Genomic DNA, 18945 nt, shown 5'->3' with positions numbered 1-18945 from the left:
AGCTGGAGGAACTAGGGACCCCAAAAGATAAGTACCAGGGTGCCCCCCAGCGAGGACTGTGCAAGACCCAGACAAGACTGGAAGAAACCAAAGGAGGATCCTGACAGAAGAGCACCTGCAAAGAAAGGGGACCAAGTCCAGTTTGAGTTGTAGTGTCCGGCTGTGGCAGGAGCAACTACCCACCCTTGTGTGGATGCAGGACCAGGTCGACAGTGGATGAAGAAAGTCAGCAGTGCAGCACAGGAGCAGAAGAGGAGTTACAGAAGTGATGCAAGTGATGTCCCTTGTCGATGGCCCTGATGCAGTCTTTCTGTGGTCCCGGAAAACCACCAACAAGTCTTGGCAAATGCAAGAGTCAGTGAAGAAGATTTTGCAAGGCTGAAGAGAACCAGCAAGGCCCAAGGGACTCGATCCAAGGAGGAGAGTCCGAGGTGACCCTCAGCAGCTAAAAGAGTCACTAGAAGAGGAGGAAGCCTGCACACATGACTCACAGGCAGCAGGCACAGGAGTCTCAGTGAGGCCCACTCAGCACACCTGAAGAGGAGTCCCATGTCGCTGGAGTAGCAGGAGACAGTGCTTTGCAGTGAAGAGTGCTGGAGGCCGGGGCTACATGCAGCCTGAAGATCCCTTGGAGGAGGAACAAGCAAGCCTTGACAGCTGCATGTCGTGATGTGCAGGGGTACCATCCTGCAAGGAGAGGCAAGGGCTTACTGTCTCCAAAGTTTGACAGCTGGTAGAGAGTATCAGGGGGACCACTCCAGACCACCACCTGTGATGCAGGATCCACGCAGTTTGGAGAAGAGAGGATCCACCCAACAGGTCGTTATTGCAGTTGGTGCAAGCGGATGCAGGGGAGTGACTCCTTCACCCTAAGGCAGATTCCTTCTTGCTTCTTGACCAGGTTGAAGACTCGTCGCCCTCAAAGGATGCACAGCCAGGGAAATGTTGCAGTTGCTGGAAGGAGCCAGAGAAACAATGTTGCAGAGTAGAGTCGTCAATGGAGTTGCAGATTGTCAGTTCCTGAAAGGTCCAGTAGCAGTCCCGGTGGGCTGAAGACGAAGTAAACGATACAGAGGAGTCCTGCTGGAATCTTGCACGTCGAATCTGAAGACCCACCTGGGAGGGACACTATAAATAGCCCAGGAAGGGGGATTAGTCACCTAGCAGGGTGACCACCTATCAGGAGGGGGCTGGGACGTCACCTGCTAGACCTGGCCACTCAGATGCTCCCAGGGGACTTTGCCCACCTTGGATTTAAGATGGCAGAATCAAGTGGCCACCTGGAGGAACTCTGGGCACCATCCCTGGGGTGGTGATGAACAGGGGAGTGGTCACTCCCCTTTCCAGTATTGCATCAGAACAGGGTCTAGGGGTCCCTGGACTGGTGCAAACCAGTTTATGCAAGGAGGGCAACAAATGCCCTTAAAAGCATACCAGTGGCTTGGGGAGGCTTCCCATCCACAGCCATGTAACATCTATTTCCAAAGAGAGAGGGTGTTGCCTCCCTCTCCCAAAGGAAATCCTTTGTTCTGCCTTCCTCTGCTGGAGCTGGTCAAGCAGAAGGAGGGCAGAAACCAATCTGTGGGGTGGCAGCAGCGCAGGCTGCTCGGAAAACCCCAGAGAACTGGTAGGAGCAATGCTGGGGGTCCTCTAAGGAGACCTTAGAGTGCATGGAATCATACAACCAATATTGGCAACAGTATTGGGGTATGATTCTGACATGTTTGATAACAAACATGCCCAGGTTCGGAGTTACGATTATGTAGATGGACCTGTGTGTAGTACACAGTAAAATGGCTTCCCCACACCTACGAAGTCCCGGAAAATGGAGCTGAAGTTCGTAGGGGCACCTCTGCTCATGCAGGGGTGCCCTCACACACAAGTACCTGCACCCTGCCCTCTGGGCTAGGAGGACCTGCCACAGGGGTGACTTACAGTGACCCGAAATGAAAGGGTGCAAGGACACATTTTGCATGGGCTGCCATGGGTGGCACAATACATGGTGCAGCCTGTTAGGAACTCCTGGTGCCCCAATGCCCTGGGTACCTAGGTACCATAAACTAGGGACTTACATGGGGGCACCAGCATGCCAATTGTAGGGTGTACAAAGTCAGAGATACCACATTTAGAGGGAGAGAGGCCCCTTGGACCTTCCTGGTCCCCAGCAGCTCTGCAATTTCTCTTCTGCGACTCTTGCTTTAGCCAAGGCTTGTTGGTGGTTTTTCTATACCACTGATGGACTTCAAATCATCTTCCGATGTGGGACATCAACTGCATCACTTCTGGAGCTCTTCCTCTGCTCCTGTGCTGCATGGCAGACTCCTGGTCTTCACCATCGACCTGGTCCTGCATCTCCAGAAGGGTGGGTAGTGGCTCCTGCCCCAATCAGACACCCCAACTAGAACTGGACTTGGGCCCCTTCAATTGAAGGTCTTCTTCTGTCTGGATCCATCTTCTGTTTCTTTCAATCTTGCTTGAGTCTTGCACGGTAATTTTACAAAGTTGCTCTGCGATTTTGGGAAAACAAGGTACTTACCTCTTCTCTCCTGGTCGCTGGGGGGCACCCTGGTACTTACCTTTTGGGGTACCTAGGTCCTCCAGCTCCCTTCTACAGATTTCACTTACCTGGGTGGGGGTCGGACTTTCGCATTCCATTTTTTTAGTATAAGGTTTGGTCTCCCTCTAGGGTCTCTACTGTTTACTGTTATTTCACTGTTTTCTATTGCTTTCTATGCCAATTCCTGATTACTAAGGTGTATATGATAGTGTGTTTACTCACCTGCAAGTAGAGTATTGCCTGTATAGTATTTTAGTATTTGTGTCACTAAAATAAAGTACCTTTATTTTTGTAACACTGTGTGGTTTTTTCATGTGTGTAAGTGCTGTGCGACTATACGTGGTAATGCATAAGCTTTGCATGTCTCCTAGATATGCCTTGGCTGCTCATCCACAGCTACCTCTAGAGAGCCTGGCTTCCTAGACACTGACTACACCTCACTAATAGGGAATACCTGGACCTGGTATAGGATGATAACACCATAGGTGCTCACCACACACAATTACATCTGTTAGTGGCACTATGATGTTTAAAGTTAGTGACCTCTTATGAGTGATATGTGTAGGCAAAGTATGCTGTATGTGCGTAGTGGGGGTCTGTATTTGAGGGGACTGTGGTGGTCTTGTTGACTGGGATGGAGATGCACCCTTTACAGGTTCTGTAAGCCTCCTGTGACACTCCTGTATTAGACTAGGAAGATCATTTACTAAAGCAATTGGCATTTGAACCATGCCCTCTTGAAGTTGATGATGACCATAGTATTGGTACTGGTCTCTATATGAAGCAGGCTTGTGGTTGTGAGGAAAATATTCTTCTTCATAGTATTCCTCATCATCTTCCTTCTGATATTTAACAGTTAATTCAGGAGGGCTATGTCCTGTTCCAAAAGGTCTTTCATCTTCTGACTTTTCCTCATCCAGTAAGTGTGGTTGGTGAAAAAGAAGATACTTTACTTGGGGAGGTGTGTTCAGGCGTTAAGATGTCAGAATGGTTTTTTCCCCTCATTGGCGGTATTGTCAACGACCCAACTGTAACCTTTAGCTGTGCTGTCGTCAACGGTGTCTTCGTGGGCAGAACAGCTGAAGTAAACAATGGTGCCGTCTTCGACAGTGACATCAATGGTGTTGTCCATGTAAGTGTTGACATCGTTGCTGGAGTTGAAGTCGGTGTTGATGTCAACAACAACAGTTTTAAATGTGACCTGCCAGTCCTGTGACAGATGTTTCCATAGACAGCACTGAGGATGGCTTCTTCAAATGTAATGCCAGACTAGGTGAAGGAGTGATAGGAATAGATCATATCTTTTCTGAGGGGACTTCCTCCTCTTTTGATTTATGAGATCTTTCACCTGATGTTCTAAGTTCTCCTGATGACTGTTTTTTCAGTGCCCTCCTTGGTGATCCTGAAGGAGTGTGATAAGGTGTTTTATCTCTTCTTTGGGAAATCATCTCTGTTGTTGAGGAATACTCACTGTCCTTCTTAGATTTAAGTTTTTGGGCACAAATAAGAAGCCTCCCCTCTCTATCGTTGAGTGTTCTAGAAGAAAAGGTATGGCATATTTTGCAGACCTTTGCCTTATGTGAAGGATGGAGACAGAAAATGCCATCCTTGTATGGGTCTTCTGAGTATAGTCTGTTTTTCCCACATGTTCCACAAGGCCTGAACAATCCTTTCTTTGGTGATTCCAACATCTTGAGCAATGATAACTTGACAGGTGTAGGCTGAATGTTCTTTCTGATGAAAAGTTGTTATATAAGAAACAAATTTGTAACAAACTGAGCAGAGCTCAGGCAGACTCCCATCACATGATGTACAGTAGAAAATCTGATGGAGTAAAGCGTCTATAGGGAATGTTCTATGGTGCTGTCTCCTAAATGGCTGAAGTTTAGCTCCTAATAAATTATGTGGATAAATTATTGAAGTTAGTTTTTTTTTGCCATTGCAGGATTATAGGCAACATATATAATTTTGTACTGCTTTCTAAATGTACCATGGGACTCCCACTTCAACAACGGGGAATCATGCAAGAGTATATATCTATGAAAGATCCAGTACTGGAGAACCTTATATACCAAAAGCCTAACACAAAAATTATGAGGTGCCATTTAACTACAAAGGCTTAAACAACCAATAACTGGTAAAATGTCAAAGTTGTGCTTTTTTTGTCCGTGTCCCTCTTTATAATCTATTCAGCCCAATATCCTCTAAAGGAAGATAAGAAATGTCCTCTCACTGAAAAAACATAGCCATAAAAAGTATGTAGAATTTGTAATTTCCTTGACATCCGCTTGGGAATATAGAGATCATAATACATTTCTTTAGGTACATCTGCTGTTTACATATTTACTGCATACTTTCACCATTGATGCAAGCATTTCCCTACAGCAATGAGAGCACAACGTACACTAAGTTGACATAATGTTTATTGCATGGTGGCAAGAATAGAGAATAAGTTACTTGTATTCAAAACTATTCAATCAGTACTTATGGAACTCAAGTGCACTCTATGCTCTTCATTCAGTACTCAAGGAACTCACATGTACTCTATCCTCTTCACGGCACAGAACTGGATATTACCTCACACACCATCTAGTCTGCACTTCATTCATGACAGACACCAAAGCTGCATCTTAACACCCCTATTGTAAACCCGGAGGTATCCTGCCATCGCTGTAAGGTCAGAAGACACCTCTGAATCTCAGCAGAGGTTGGAAAGCCTGACAGAGCAGACATGTTTGTTGGGATGGATAAACAAAAACAAGGATGTAGAAGATAGTGAGATTCAACATTTTGCAAATGGTGAAGGGATAATTCAATAGTGATAGCAACTGCAAGGAAATTCTAACATAAAAACAGCATGCAGGCATCTGAGAGAACTCACACATGCTGGGAAAAGAACATCTTTGTCTTATCATTAAGATATATACAGGCTTCATTTAAAAGGCATTGTGCACAAATGTCAGGGTACCCAAAACTTAGACAAACACTGTCTAATAGGGCAGAAGCCGACCAACTTTAACATGAATGTCCTGAAAAGCATCATACTGATACTTAGGCGGCCCTGAGAAAAGAGTTAGCGAACACAGGAAGGAGATCATAAAAGCACAAACCACAAGGCAATCATCTTTTGAGAGCAGATATCAAACGGCCTGAAAAGTAAACAAAAATAAGTATTAGCAAAGCCAATAGGCTAGGTGTTAGGTGCCAGCCTTTTGCTTTGTCAAGGCTTGTTTTATTTAATCTTAGTTTTTATGAAACTCCAGTTAAGTTGGCCTTGGAGGAAGAGGGCTGATCCGCTGCCAAAAGCAGTATGCTGTAGTGAATGGATGAAGAGGCCTGGATGTAAGCCTCTAAGAGTATATTAGAAAAATAATTTTAGTAAATTCTAAACACTTGGGCTAAGGCCAAACTTAAAAAAAATTAACCACTGCTTCAATATGAAAGTCTAGTGGCACTGGCAAATCTAAACACACCTGCAATGCTCATGATTTACACCTCAGAAGAACATGCTTCTTGTATATTAAGGGTGTCTGTGTCAAGAGACTTCATATCCAAGCAGAGAACCTGCATCTTGGATTTGCTGAACTTCCTGACACTAAAAACATATTTGATCAATGACATTCCATGAGACAAATAAATAACCGAGATCATGAACCCTGCAATGCCAGGTCAAAGCACTATGACACACAGTCACAATGACAGCCCCAGGATGGGACAGGTTTATTTTCTTACCGTGTTTAGGCCTGGAGTTAGCCAATATCTTTTGATTCTACTAAAAATCTCTACATAATCCATTTACTTACAGGGGCTTTCAGCCAGTCCACTTTATCCATTAGTTGTTTGTGAAAATCACATTTTAATTCCGACCAGTACAGCATATGGCAATGTGTCAGCCCCCTTCAGCTATTGGCTAACTTCCCTGTGAGTGACAGCGTTCAGCTCTTTCACAACAAACACATCTACAAAAAATGTGTTCCCATCGCTGCCAGGGACTACATTGGCAATGGATGCTTTTTGATACCAAAAAATATTTAGACTTCTTTTTTTCCTTTTTCACACTGGCAGCTCACATAATGTTTTGTAAAATCCATGGTAAAAACAAAAGAAGTCTGACATAGCAAAAAGCTGGGAGCAAAGGCCAGATCGACTGGCTTTGCCAGTGCTGGTTATTAAGAGAGACCTATGCCCCTGCCAAGTTCTCAGCTATGGCTTTGCATTGCATTGCATTTCCGACCCAAGTGTGGTTACACGTTTCTTCCCATGACTCACCATATGATTCGTAGCCGTCGAGGGATTTCACGGTTAGCAGCAAGTGCTGGTCTTGAAGGTACTCAATCTCTGAGAGAATCGGCTTTAGCTGTTAATAAAGCAAAAAGGTGAAACTGAGACGGTCTGAACATCTCAATAAACATTGGAACTGCTGCATTTGCAGCATAAAATAAGAAAATTAAGACTGGAACGTGCTTGCTTAAAAATAAATAAGTAAACTCAGTAGGCCTCTGTTACTCTGAATTGACAGTGGAACTAGTATTTCCGATTGGCTGAGGCTCAAGTTTGGTCCTTTTCACATAAGGACTTGGATAGATTACTAAAATGTAGAGTTTTAATGTTATTGCTATTATGTCTTTGGGGACATTGTCTTTTCTGAGGTACCGGGGACTCCCATCTCGACAACGGGGAATGAATCAAGCATGTGAATCTATGAAAGTTCCAATACTGGAGTAAAGAATATTTATTTCACCAGTTAAGGAAAACAAGTTACTTACCTGTAATTGCATTTATCTGGAATTGATATCTTCCGTAGGTTCAAGTGCTTAACTCGTCACAGCCGTTCAGCAGAGTCCCACTGTAACATTTCACTACCAATTCTATGTTAATGTAATCCTAAGACTGAAACAAAGACTGTTTAGTAGCCTAGTCACAACAGCAGAGAACCAAACTTGAACCAGAGACTATGAGCCTGATGCCCACACCCAGAAAGGCCACTAACCTTCATATTTCCTTTATCACTAGTCTGAAGTAATATCAGCATTATGTGAGCCAGGGCTGTTTATTTATTTTGCACTAATTGTAACCTGCGACTCATTACATATAGCTCAACGCAAAACATGCCTTAACTTGATGATTCATTCAAGCAGGGCTGGTCTGATAGAGGTTTGCAGGTGCAGGTGTGGGGTCTCCTGCCTGTTGGGTCCAGGATTTTAAAAAACTCCCAGTGCCTGGCCCCAATGTGAACCCAGAGTGCAGAGAGGCTGCGGATGGCTGACTAGAGTGTGATTAAAGACTTGGGTTCCAATCCTGTGGATGTATTTACACAGCCTGCATCAGAAGCAAGAATGTTATATGATTTTCAGCTTCCTTGTCCCTTATTTTTGTACATGGCGCTTCCTTAAAATCTTACAGGTAGTGTTTACCCACACAAACCCTTGGAGCCAGCCTACAAGACGCTTTGATCTACAGCTTTCAGTTCTAACAAGTTTATATGATATGATTTCACCTTTCAAGGCCAAAGACATTGAGTGATAAGGTGGTTAAGTAGTGCACCATCCTGTCAGTGGAGGCGTCTGTGATGATGGTTTGAGATCTTGTTTCTTTCTTTCGTAAAGAATCTCCTGTCAGAAGCTTCTGTTGTTTGGTCCATGAGGAAAGAAAGAGGTGTACATTCTCCATTAGGAGGATCTGATCTTCCCAGCATCTTGTCGTTTGTGACCATTGATTCTCTAAACAAACCTGGAGAGGTCTTATGAAAAGACATGCATTTGGTACTATGAAGACTCAGCTCCAGAGGATCTAAGGACTCCAGGGGAACCGTCTACTTCCTTCGACTCATGCAGAGATGCTTTGAAGCGTTTGGTTGCGGTGGTCAGAGACTGGCTCTGCGTCTTGGTGACCTAGTGCACAGTGAAACAGGACTAAAAATTTTGTGGGGCCACTCTCACGAATGACCTTTTGGATCCCGACATCCCTCGACAGAAGGTCTGCTTTGGTGCTGTTGGAGTCCAGGTTGGACCAACAAGCCTTGGTTGCTGTAAGGGGTCCAGTACCCTAGGTATAGCTGACGGGAGCCTCCGGGTTGGGTCAGCATCTCAGGACTTTGGTAAAGTGGCGGAACTGACCTCCTGGGCTCCAAACATTCTTCACTTAGGTCCCTGATTCCTTCGAAGGCCGATGACCAATAAGGCAGAATACTGGACTTTAAAAAGCGGTGTCTTCAGATGCAGCGAAGCAGCTGCTCTGCTCCAAGGGAGATTCTTCCAGCAAATGACAAAGCACAGGCTCTCTGGTTTTTTTGGAGACTGCACAGCAGCAGGACGAGTGTCTCCTCGAGGGTCAGCAGCAGCAGGCAGGCTGACAGGGTTGGCGCCAAGTCAGTCGTGCTCCTCGGTTCAGCAGTCTTCTTTGTCCAATCCTTTTGTGTCCATCGAAATTTGAGGTCCTGGTTATGGGGGTCCCCTAAACACTCAAATTAGTGGCGTTAAGGGGAATGAGGGGTAGTAGCCAATGGGCTACCTACCCCTGGGTTAACTATGTTCCCTAGATGACCACATCCTTTGGGGAGTGGGAATCACCCGGTCTCAGAATTCCTAATTACACCACACACAAGATGGTGGCATTCCTAATTTTGTGATCACTTTAGGCTGGTCATCCTAGAGGTGTATCCAACCTGCAAGTTAAACAACTCCTGCATAGCTAATTTCCCCCCCCCCCCCCGTCCAGGTGACAAATGGGCCCTGGCCTGGGGGGTTGGCATCTCCTCACCTCTGAGGGAAACAAGATCCTCATACCAAAGGTGGTGGGCTCTTTGAAGATCCCCTGCTTTGGAATGCAGATTTGCAGGCTATCCTGTTGGGAGGGGTGTGTAACACCCCTGTCAGAGCAGGCTTTGTTTCTGGCTGCCAGAGAGCAGAGGCTTTCACCCTTGGGGGTTGGAAACTTATCTGTTGGTGGCAGACTGGTGGAAACGAGTCCGTCAGCACACCAGCAGTTGGTAGGTTTTTTAGGGGGCACCTCTAAGGTGCCCTCTGGGTGCATGTATTAATAAATCTGTCACTAGAATCAGTGAGGGTGTGTTAATATGAGATGTTTGATACCAAACATCCTTAGTTTCAGTGAAGCCATTAGGTAGCTGAGGAACTCGTATTGAGCAGTGTCCAGCAAATGAACTTTAAATTGCTTCCCTGATCATATACTATGTCTACGAATCGACAAACTATCTGCTCATGTAGATATGTCTTCACCTGTAACAAAATTCACTCTGCCTTAGGGCTTTAAGGCCTGCTTGTAGGGATGACTTACAAATATTACAGGCAGTGTTAGGGTGCATAGCCCACACATGTGTGCCATGTTGTGTTTTCACTATTTAGAGCACCTTGTCACACAGCCTGTAGGGGTAGTCTGAGTTTGGAGATGGGTCCTTTAGAGTGGCACAAGTGATGCTGCTGCTGCTCTAAGGGGACCCTCTTTAGTACCTAGGCCCAAGGTACCAGAGGTACCACTTACTAGGGACTTACAGAAATGCTAGAGGCCTGGTCACTTGGGGATAAAAAGTGACCAGTGGTCTTGTTTTTGGGGAAGGCACACTGGCACTGGGGATTTGGTTTGCAGGAACCCAGTACGCTTCAGTCAAAGTTGCATAAAAAAACAGGCAAAAAGTTGGGGGACTACAGCAACCAAAATCCAGTTTCCTACAGAAAGGCCTTTGTACTTGCAGTTATTGATGCAGGTACTGGTAAGGCCATCTAGTGATTTGAGCCCTATGGTAATAAAATCACACCTGTCTCTGGGTGTGTACTGCTGTTTAAAACATTCTTTTGTTCTTCAAAGCTGACTGCTTTGAGCGTTTCTGCCTCGTTCTTCATTTGAACCATTTCCTCATCTATGCGCTGGACAAAAAGCGAAGAACCAGGGAACGGCAAGTTGGCAATTTTTATTGGGTGTCAGTTGTTAGAGCTGAGAGTCTTAGCCAAGAGATTAGCCTCAAAGAGATGCGGTGACATAAAGCAGTGGACGAGTGCTCTACTGAATCCCCTGAGCACTGATGGACTGGTTGCAGATTAAGGAACTTTAATTGATCATTTCAAGGTAGTCTTGCTGCCTGTGCCTTGGCAAGTCAGCCATGATTGCTTTCATGCCATTCTAAATCTCTAGATTGGGATCTGCCCAAAAATGCAGCCAAACTAGCATTACGTAAATATGCAGAGGCTGTGCCACACATTTTCTTGTCCATTCTGTTATTCTCTTGGACGTGCTGTGGATTTCAGAGCTGAAGCATGTCTTCACTGTACCACTGTTGCAGTAATAGAATCCAGTTTTGAATCAGTTTTTAGAAAATCAGCATCTTGTTGCAGAGGTTTGTATTTCTTTAATGGCCCAAGTGTTGCAGATTTTACAGTGGCCAGCATTAAAAATGTATTTTCAACAATCTCAATTAGACCTGGAGGAAGAGGGAGGAGATGATTCAGAGTTGCTCTTGGTTGTAGGGCCTCAAGGATCACGGACAATGAAGGTTGAGGAGTGTCAACTGTAATATTAAGCTTAGATGCTCCTCTCACAAGGGTGTCTTGGAGTGTGATGTTGTCCACAGGTGAAACCCTGGTTGGAGACTGAGCTGAAGAGGTTGGTGTGTAGGATGTGGTTGAAGTCGAATCAGGAGATCTTGACCTTGATCTTGATGTGGTCATGGACCTTACATGAGAATGTGATTGTGGGGATGGTGATCTAGTCTGGGATAGAGCTTTCTATTTCCTAATTGGAGACAGAGGTGTTGCTCTAGCAAACTGTCCTACTGGAGATAAATGTAAAGGTTATAAATGTTCCTGCTCGGGGTCATTTGCCAGAATTATGGGTTGAATAGGTTGAAGATTAGTATCTGGTTCATAAGATGGAGCCTCTGAATGCTGTGACGATCCTGAGCAGTGATAGGAAGGTGAACTATCCACCTGAGGAACACTTGCCGTTGTGCGAGGTCTTATCGACGTTGTACAAATTTCATTTTACCATAGCCGGCATCTTCGGCGTAGAGATTTGTCTCTTCAAAGCCAAGTGGGTCATAGTTTTTGACATCAACTGGTGGGATTTCGACGTCGACTGATGTGATCTTGACTTTGAGTGATGGGAATTCGATGGTGAAAGATGTGATCTTGACGAAGCTTGATGGGACGTCGATCGTGATGGCGGTGCCCTGATGGTCTTTGGCATTGTAGGTAGTCTTGTCACCAATTTGGACGTCGAACAGTGATGGTGATGAATCTCATCGACGTTAAGCCTTCCTTCGAAGGCAAGCTGGATTGGTGACAAACCTCTCCATGGGGCATCAATCAATCAAGCAATCAGGAATTTGTAAAGCGCATTACTCACCCGTGGTGGTCTCAAGGTGCTGATAGGGGGAGGGTGGGAGAGTGATGCTACTGCTCGAGCAACCAGGTCTTGAGAAGTTTCCTGGAGGTAAGGAGGTCTTTGGTCTGGAGCAGGTGGGTGGGAAGAGTGTTCCACATTTTGTCCTTGATGTAAGCAAAAGACATTAATGAGATTGTCAGTGTCGAGATGAAGATTTTCTAGCCACAGATCTCCTTTTGTGAGAGTCTGCACCTGTTTTCTGAGGTTGTTCTGGAGACTGATGAGGGACAACTCTCCATTCTCTTCCTTTTCTTCTCCTCCTGATCAGCATTCATGTCTTCCGTCCAGTCACACAGCCTTACACCTTCTCTGTCCTTAGGGGTTCTTTTAGACATTTTGTTGTAAATGTCACAACCCCTGGTGAGATACCGAGGTGACAAACACACCACACATACCTTAGGGCCATTAGGACTTGCTTTCTTTCTGCCACAGGAGGGACATTTAGTGAAAAGAGTGGGCATTCTGACAGAAAATTTCTTCAAAACGCCTGAAAAAATGGGTGTACTTGAGAGAAGACATGATAAATTGTCAAGTAGTGGGGTTTTAAGAGTTTTGAAAAGGTTTTGTGAAGACATTTTAGGTGAAAACGCCTGAGGTGTTCAGAGATCCTGCCTAAATGATCTGGAAAAAAGAACTGACACTCACAGGTAAACTGCCACTACAGTGCATTGTGGGATGGGGCGACTCTGGGGTCCTTAATGGTAAAGGTGCCTTTTGACGCTTCTCAGTGGCAATCTACAAGGCTGCCTCTTCCCTCTCATGCTGTCTGTGGTTTATGGGCATCCAAAGTGTTGCAAGTTTAAACGCTTCATTGATAAATATTTTCCCAGTTATCTTTACTCCAGCATTCACCAGGAAAATACAACTGACAGTATACGGGGGAAATGCCTTCCAGTGATTAACACTATTTGAAGTCATTTACCTGAATTCTTAAAAATATAAATGAAAGGTGGTGTTTCGGGGTCCACGCAAGCCTCACTGAATTATTTAAGGTTTATCAATGAAGATCCTAGAATGTAGAAACTATGCTTCTCCAAGTCTTTATAAATGTGAATCAAGCATTCCAAGATTGCTTCTAATGACATTCTTAAACATAAATAGCAGCCTGGACTTATTTTTCATTGATCATGTCTTCACATGACTGACCTATCAGTGGATCACATTTAATAAACCTTAATGAAGTTTACTAGGCATTTTGTGTTGCCACTATGAACAGGAAGCATACTTGTTGAATTCCTGGAAAATGCCACTTAGGAATGAATGACTGCTATAGGCCTCTTCTCCCCCCCTCCCCCCAATGCCAGTCATACTTCCCAAAAACCCGGCTCTTGTAGTCCACATGTCATTGGTTTAATGTGCAACACATTATCACTCAGTACAGCTAAAGAAAATGTCATAACTCGGGAGATAGCACATGGATCTTAAAAATAAAATATATATGTTTAATGTGTTCATATTTTTCTTTAGAAAGAGTGGGCTATTGGGTGGTAGAGGCCATACACCAAGTGTCCAGTGGACTTTACTACCAGTAAAGTACAATACAGTGTCCTGCTTGTGAGCAGTGACTATAGGTCACATATCAAAGAAGGATCAAGCATTACCGTGGGCAACTGCCTCGATGACCACTGGACCTTCAGGAAGTTGATGTTGTCACTGCTCTGGGTGTCATTCTCACAGCTCTTCTTGTACTCTAAGGCATGCAAGAAACATTAAAATCTGACTGCAGGGAAGCATGAGGGCTCAGGAACAGTATTATGTATGCAGATACATCAATAAAGAAAAGGCATTATTATGATCCTTTGCCATATAGATCAAACTGTATTTTGGAAACACACATTCATGCAGCACGTAAATCATGTAAAGAAATCGAGGATACACAGTAACCATTTGAAAGGACACATTCAAAGGCAGCAAATTGTCATAAACCAACCCCCAAGTGCTGCATATACTGAGGAAAGTTGTGACAAACACACCATTGAATATAAGCCACAGGTAGTTTCCTTATCACTATGAGGGCCTGGGGCTGTGCAGCACCACCACATCAAATGTTCACCTTGGAGAAAGCAAGCTCACTTCGCTTGATGCAATTTTAGGGGGTGGGGTAAGCTTCAGTAACGCTGTGTTTAATTCTCACAATTAGTCAAAAGAGCAGTTCTGGAATGTGACTTTGCAGCAGATGCTTAATGCACTCATTTTTACTATGATCAAAGTGGTTTCAATAAATGTACTACTAGTTGCTAATACCTTTACGAGGCATACAGGGTTGTACAAACTGTTGACTGACTGAACGTCTACCAATACGCAAGCTGGCTTCATACAGAGTGTAGGCTACAACCCATGTTGAGCAGTATAAGGACACCTGCTGTATCTTTTTGTAGGCTCTAATTCCATTTTCTGCATACAATTGTTTGACCAGCCCTCCTAACGCATCAGCTTCAGACAGGAGTGGGAATTATAAACTTCACAACTGCTGCCACCAGTAAATTACCTTCCAGACATGTTGAATAGAACTCAATGAAGAACTTGGTCCGGCTGGCAGTCTTTACAATGGCTTCAATGTTTTCAAACTCTATGAACGCTTGCTCTGAAGGCTTAAGAAGACCTAGAATATAATCAAATGGATCTTATAAAGTTGATGCTCACTAAAGCATTGGACTAAGTGATAGAACATGAGCTATGCAGATCATATCATGAGATATGGAGGAACTCCACTCAATTGCATCTCACGTATCAGAGTGTTGTTCTGCTTGCATGCAAGATATAGTGCAATTTTACATTTTGCCCTGAACTGTTCTCTGGTGCCCCAATGTTATGAACAATGTTGCCTTACTGGTTGCTGATGACCCAATTGTGGTAACAAAAACTTCCTACTGCACCTTTCTTGGAAACAAACTGAGAGGTCACCCCAACTTCAAATGTCCCGAACACCGGTGAGTGGTCGCTAGTCACAACGTCATCAGTGCAACCTGCAAAACAGCAAACACAAAGAAACTCAATTATTCATCTACTGGTGTGAATACTTTCAAACCATAAGACAGCCAACATTTCTTCTTAGTGTTCAACAGGAATACAGAAAGGTTTAGGACGTAAGCGCAGTAGGCGCTTAACACAAGTGACTAACTCCATATTCTCCATCCCAAAATTCAAAAGAGAGGGTTAAGTTCCTACGAGTCTTTCACCGTATGCTTTTATAGAGGAAGCTATTTTTGATAGGTGTAAAATTATATTTTGCATTAAAACAGTTGCAGCATGTTTTGCATTGGAGAAACCCTGTGAAAAAGAAAATCTCCTTACCTATAACCCTAGCACTCTTCCAGGGGAATCATCTTAACAGTAATACACACTGAATAATCCCACCCAAGTTGGGACCTCTGAGCACGTCAAATTATATATACGTTCATCTAATCTATTTGCAGCCTATAAAAAGTCCATCCCTTTTTAATTTATTTTCATTTTAAAAAAGAAACCAATTATTGTACGTAACAGAAAAAGATATGTAACAATTGAAAATCTTTCACAAACCTTTTTATTTTTTAAAGGAAAAATGAAGTGAATGAAGGACACAATTAGCCGCTAGGCTGCGGGGAAAGCTTAGGGAACTAAACTGGCACTGTGCCTTTAAGAACTTCACAGCACACCCAGCATCACATAATGCCCCACAAGTGACAGTTAGTCAGTGGCTTAGGAATCCACAGCTGGTTTTCTTGCGGCCTTCTCTGGGTGTCTTGTTTTTCTTCTTTTCTTCCTTTTGGGAGGTTTGGGGGAAATCCAGTGTTTTACTCCTGCATTCCTGGTCCCTGGGGGGGTGCTGTGTTACTTACCTCTGTGGTTTCCTAATATCCCCAGCTCCCCTCTACACAGTTTACTTACCTAGGTGGGAGTACTTTGTTCGCATTCCATTTTTATTTAGTATATGGTTTGTGCTCCCCTAGGGTCACTATTAGTTATTACTATTTGCACTGTTTTCTAACCTTTTCCATGCCTATTTCTGATTGCTATTGTATATATTTAGTGTATTACTTACCTCCTAGAATTTTGTGGTGACTGGTGCTAAAAATAAAGTACCTTTATTTTTGAACAACTGAGTGTTTTCTTTCATGTGTGTTAGTGCTGTGTGACTACAGTGGTTTTGCATGAGCTTTGCATGTCTCCTAGATAAGCCTTGGCTGCTCATCCATCGCTACCTCTAGAAAGCCTGGCTTCTAGACACTGCCTGCACATCACTAAGAGTGGATACCTGGCATAAGGTGCAAGTACCATAGGTACCCAACCACACACCAGGCCAGCTTCCAACAATGATGTAGGGATGGCTTGTGAATGGACTCAAAAAGGTTCTGCATAAATCGTGAAAGGACAATGTTGAGCTACCAGGGAGGTGAAGGACGCCTAATGGGAGGGAAAACCTTCTTGAGCCCTCCCAGAAAATGCTTGATGACAGGGATTTTTAAAAAAGAGGTTTGTGAAGGACATTTTCTGTAGGCAGCAAGGGCTGCCAAGTGAACTTTTATTGAAGAGAATTGCAAGCCTGATGTACTAAATATGGAAGAAAAACATCTTCCTGGCAAGATGTAGGGCCTACATTTTTGGAAGAGCACCAACCGCAACATCTTTTCTACTTGAAGGCATATAAGGAATGGGCTGAAAGCCACTTAGCCTCCTTGAGGATGTCCATGCAGTGCTGTGGGAGGTTCAAGTGTCTGTACTGCACTAGAACAGGAGCCATGCAGCTAAATTAAAGGAGGAGAGATTGGGGGTGAACCATGGGGCCCCCGAATTTCGTTAGTCGTTCTGGTCTGCATGGGAGCTTGAGATGTGGATGCCCTGACCTGTGAAGGAGGTCTGTGAAGCACATCTAATGTGGCCGTTCCGGAGCTATTAGGATCATCTTGGTGCTCGAATGGGAGAGTGATGAGGACTGCCGGAACCAAGGGAATCAGTTGAAGGAGTAAAGAAATTTGCTAAACCAGCCAATCCACAGGGCATTACCGAGTGTCCCTGGCTAGAAGTACCTCGAGGTGACGCTTTAGCATTTTTTTTCTGCAGTGGCTAACAAGTCGATGGTTGGAGTGCCCCACATTCTGAAGATGTTTTCTACGACGTTGTTGAGTAAGACCTATTTGTGGTTTTTGTGCAGAACTCTGCTGAAAGCATCTGCTTGAGCATTTTGGACACCAGGAAGGTGAGTTACCGTTATTGTCGGTCCCTGTCTATGAACCATTTCCATATTGTTTGGGCTTCGAGTGACAAGGGCCTGTAGCTCATTCCCGCCGCTTGTTGAGGTAGTACCATATTGTCCGTCTTAACAAGCAGGGTCTGGGTCGTGAATGATGGATGAAAAGCCTTTAGTGCAGATGAACTTCCCAAAGCTCAAGGAGATTGATATGATAGGTCATCTCTCTCTGGGACCAGTTTACCCTGAATTCGGAGGTGATCAATCTGGGCTCCTCAACCTAGTAAAGATGCATTTGTTACTATGGTTTGAGGAGGAACCTGCTGATGAAACGACATTCCTCAAAGAAAGTTGGCTAGACAGCACCACCATTTCAGGGACTGCTTCGCATAAAGGAATAGTTTGATTCTATCTTCCCAGCTGCCCATCAGTTGGTCCCACTGGTCCGCAAGACATTCCTGTAGAGGGCAATGTGGAGGCCGGCATTTGGAGTAAGGAAAATGCAGGAGGCCATCGAGCCGAAAAGAGACAACCCTGACCACAGCATGAGAGACTTTCATAAGAGAGACACTTATGAAGTATTCATAAGTCTCTCTCGTCCCAAGGACACACACTTGCCTGTTTTTTGTTGATTAAGGCTCCCAAATAATGCAAGGCTTGAACTGGGGTAGGTGCTGATGTGCTGTGGTTGACATGAAGCCCCCACCGTTGAAAGATTGCAGGTCCAGTTGTAATGAAGATGTGCTTCCTAAGACGTTGATGCCTTGAAGTATGGGAAGACAAAGATTCAGTGTTTTCTGAGGTGGGCTGCCACTACTGCCATACACTTTGGGAATGTTCTGGGTGCTGACTTTAGGCCAAATGGAAGTACTTGGTATTGATCCTGCTCCACAACAAACCTCAAGAATGTTCAATGCTTTCTGGCAATTGGAATATGAGAATATGCATCTTGAAGGTTGATGGAGCAAAGCCAATCTCTCTGGTAACTGGGGATAGATTTGATGTAATGCCAGCATCTCAAACTTCTCGAGGAATCCATTTGTTGGCTATTTTGAGGTCGAGTATTGGTCTAAATTTGTTGTCTTTCTTTTTCACCAGAAAGTATCTGGAATAAATGCCTGTTACCAGTTGTCTGTGGGAAACAGCTTTCACCGCCTTCTTCTGTAAGAGAATGTTGACTTCCAACTATAGCAATGGGAGATGGAAATTGGACATTTAGGTATAGACGGTGGGGGACTCATGAATCTGAGACAATATCCATTTTGCACAATATTCAGAACCCAGGCATCTTGTGTGATTTTTTTGCCACTCTGCCAGATTATGATAAATGCTTCCCACTCACAGAGTGAGAAACAGAAAAGGGGGAAGAGAGGACTCATTGTTTGGATCGGGTTTCCTTTTTACCCCCTTGAGCAGGGTGCTGGATGGATCTTCCTCTCGCCTGCTTTCGTTGTTGTAAGGTCTTTGGTGTTGTTGCCAATCTCGAAACCACTGAAGTGTTTGAACTCTCTGAGGATAAAACCAGCCCTGGCAGTGTCTGAAGGATTTTCTTTTGGTCTCTCTAGATCCATCACTTTACGGGTGTCAATCTCAGTTTTCATGTGAAAAATCTCATCATCATTGTGGCTTCCGAAGATAGTCGAACCTGAGAACAGTAGCTTTTGGATATCCTTTGCTGAGTCTCTGGCTTGAGAGATGTTACATGGAGCCAAATATGTCTCCTTAAGGCTACTCTGTGGCAGTATTCATGTGCTGCTAAGAGGGAAGTATCACAATGATCACTTCATTGGTCACAACTGAGCCCGTGTTAACTTTTTCCATT

The 18945-nt window shown here is 44.3% G+C and overlaps 1 protein-coding gene across 2 annotated transcripts in view; it reads right to left on the bottom strand.

Moving 5' to 3' along the window:
- Positions 1-18945, bottom strand: part of INPPL1 (inositol polyphosphate phosphatase like 1) — an 818513-nt gene that overhangs the window by 121496 nt on the left and 678072 nt on the right. For both annotated transcript variants that reach the window (XM_069203762.1, XM_069203763.1), the window contains exons 19-22: positions 14830-14919; positions 14442-14555; positions 13555-13643; positions 6827-6914 (exon numbers count right to left, since the gene is read on the bottom strand). In XM_069203762.1, the coding sequence (XP_069059863.1) occupies positions 6827-6914; positions 13555-13643; positions 14442-14555; positions 14830-14919 (381 nt within the window). The remainder of the gene's footprint in view (positions 1-6826; positions 6915-13554; positions 13644-14441; positions 14556-14829; positions 14920-18945) is intronic.

This window comes from Pleurodeles waltl, chromosome 8 (assembly GCF_031143425.1).
Source record: "Pleurodeles waltl isolate 20211129_DDA chromosome 8, aPleWal1.hap1.20221129, whole genome shotgun sequence".
In the NCBI taxonomy this organism is placed as follows: domain Eukaryota; kingdom Metazoa; phylum Chordata; class Amphibia; order Caudata; family Salamandridae; genus Pleurodeles; species Pleurodeles waltl.
This window is presented reverse-complemented; position numbering and strand designations above follow the sequence as displayed.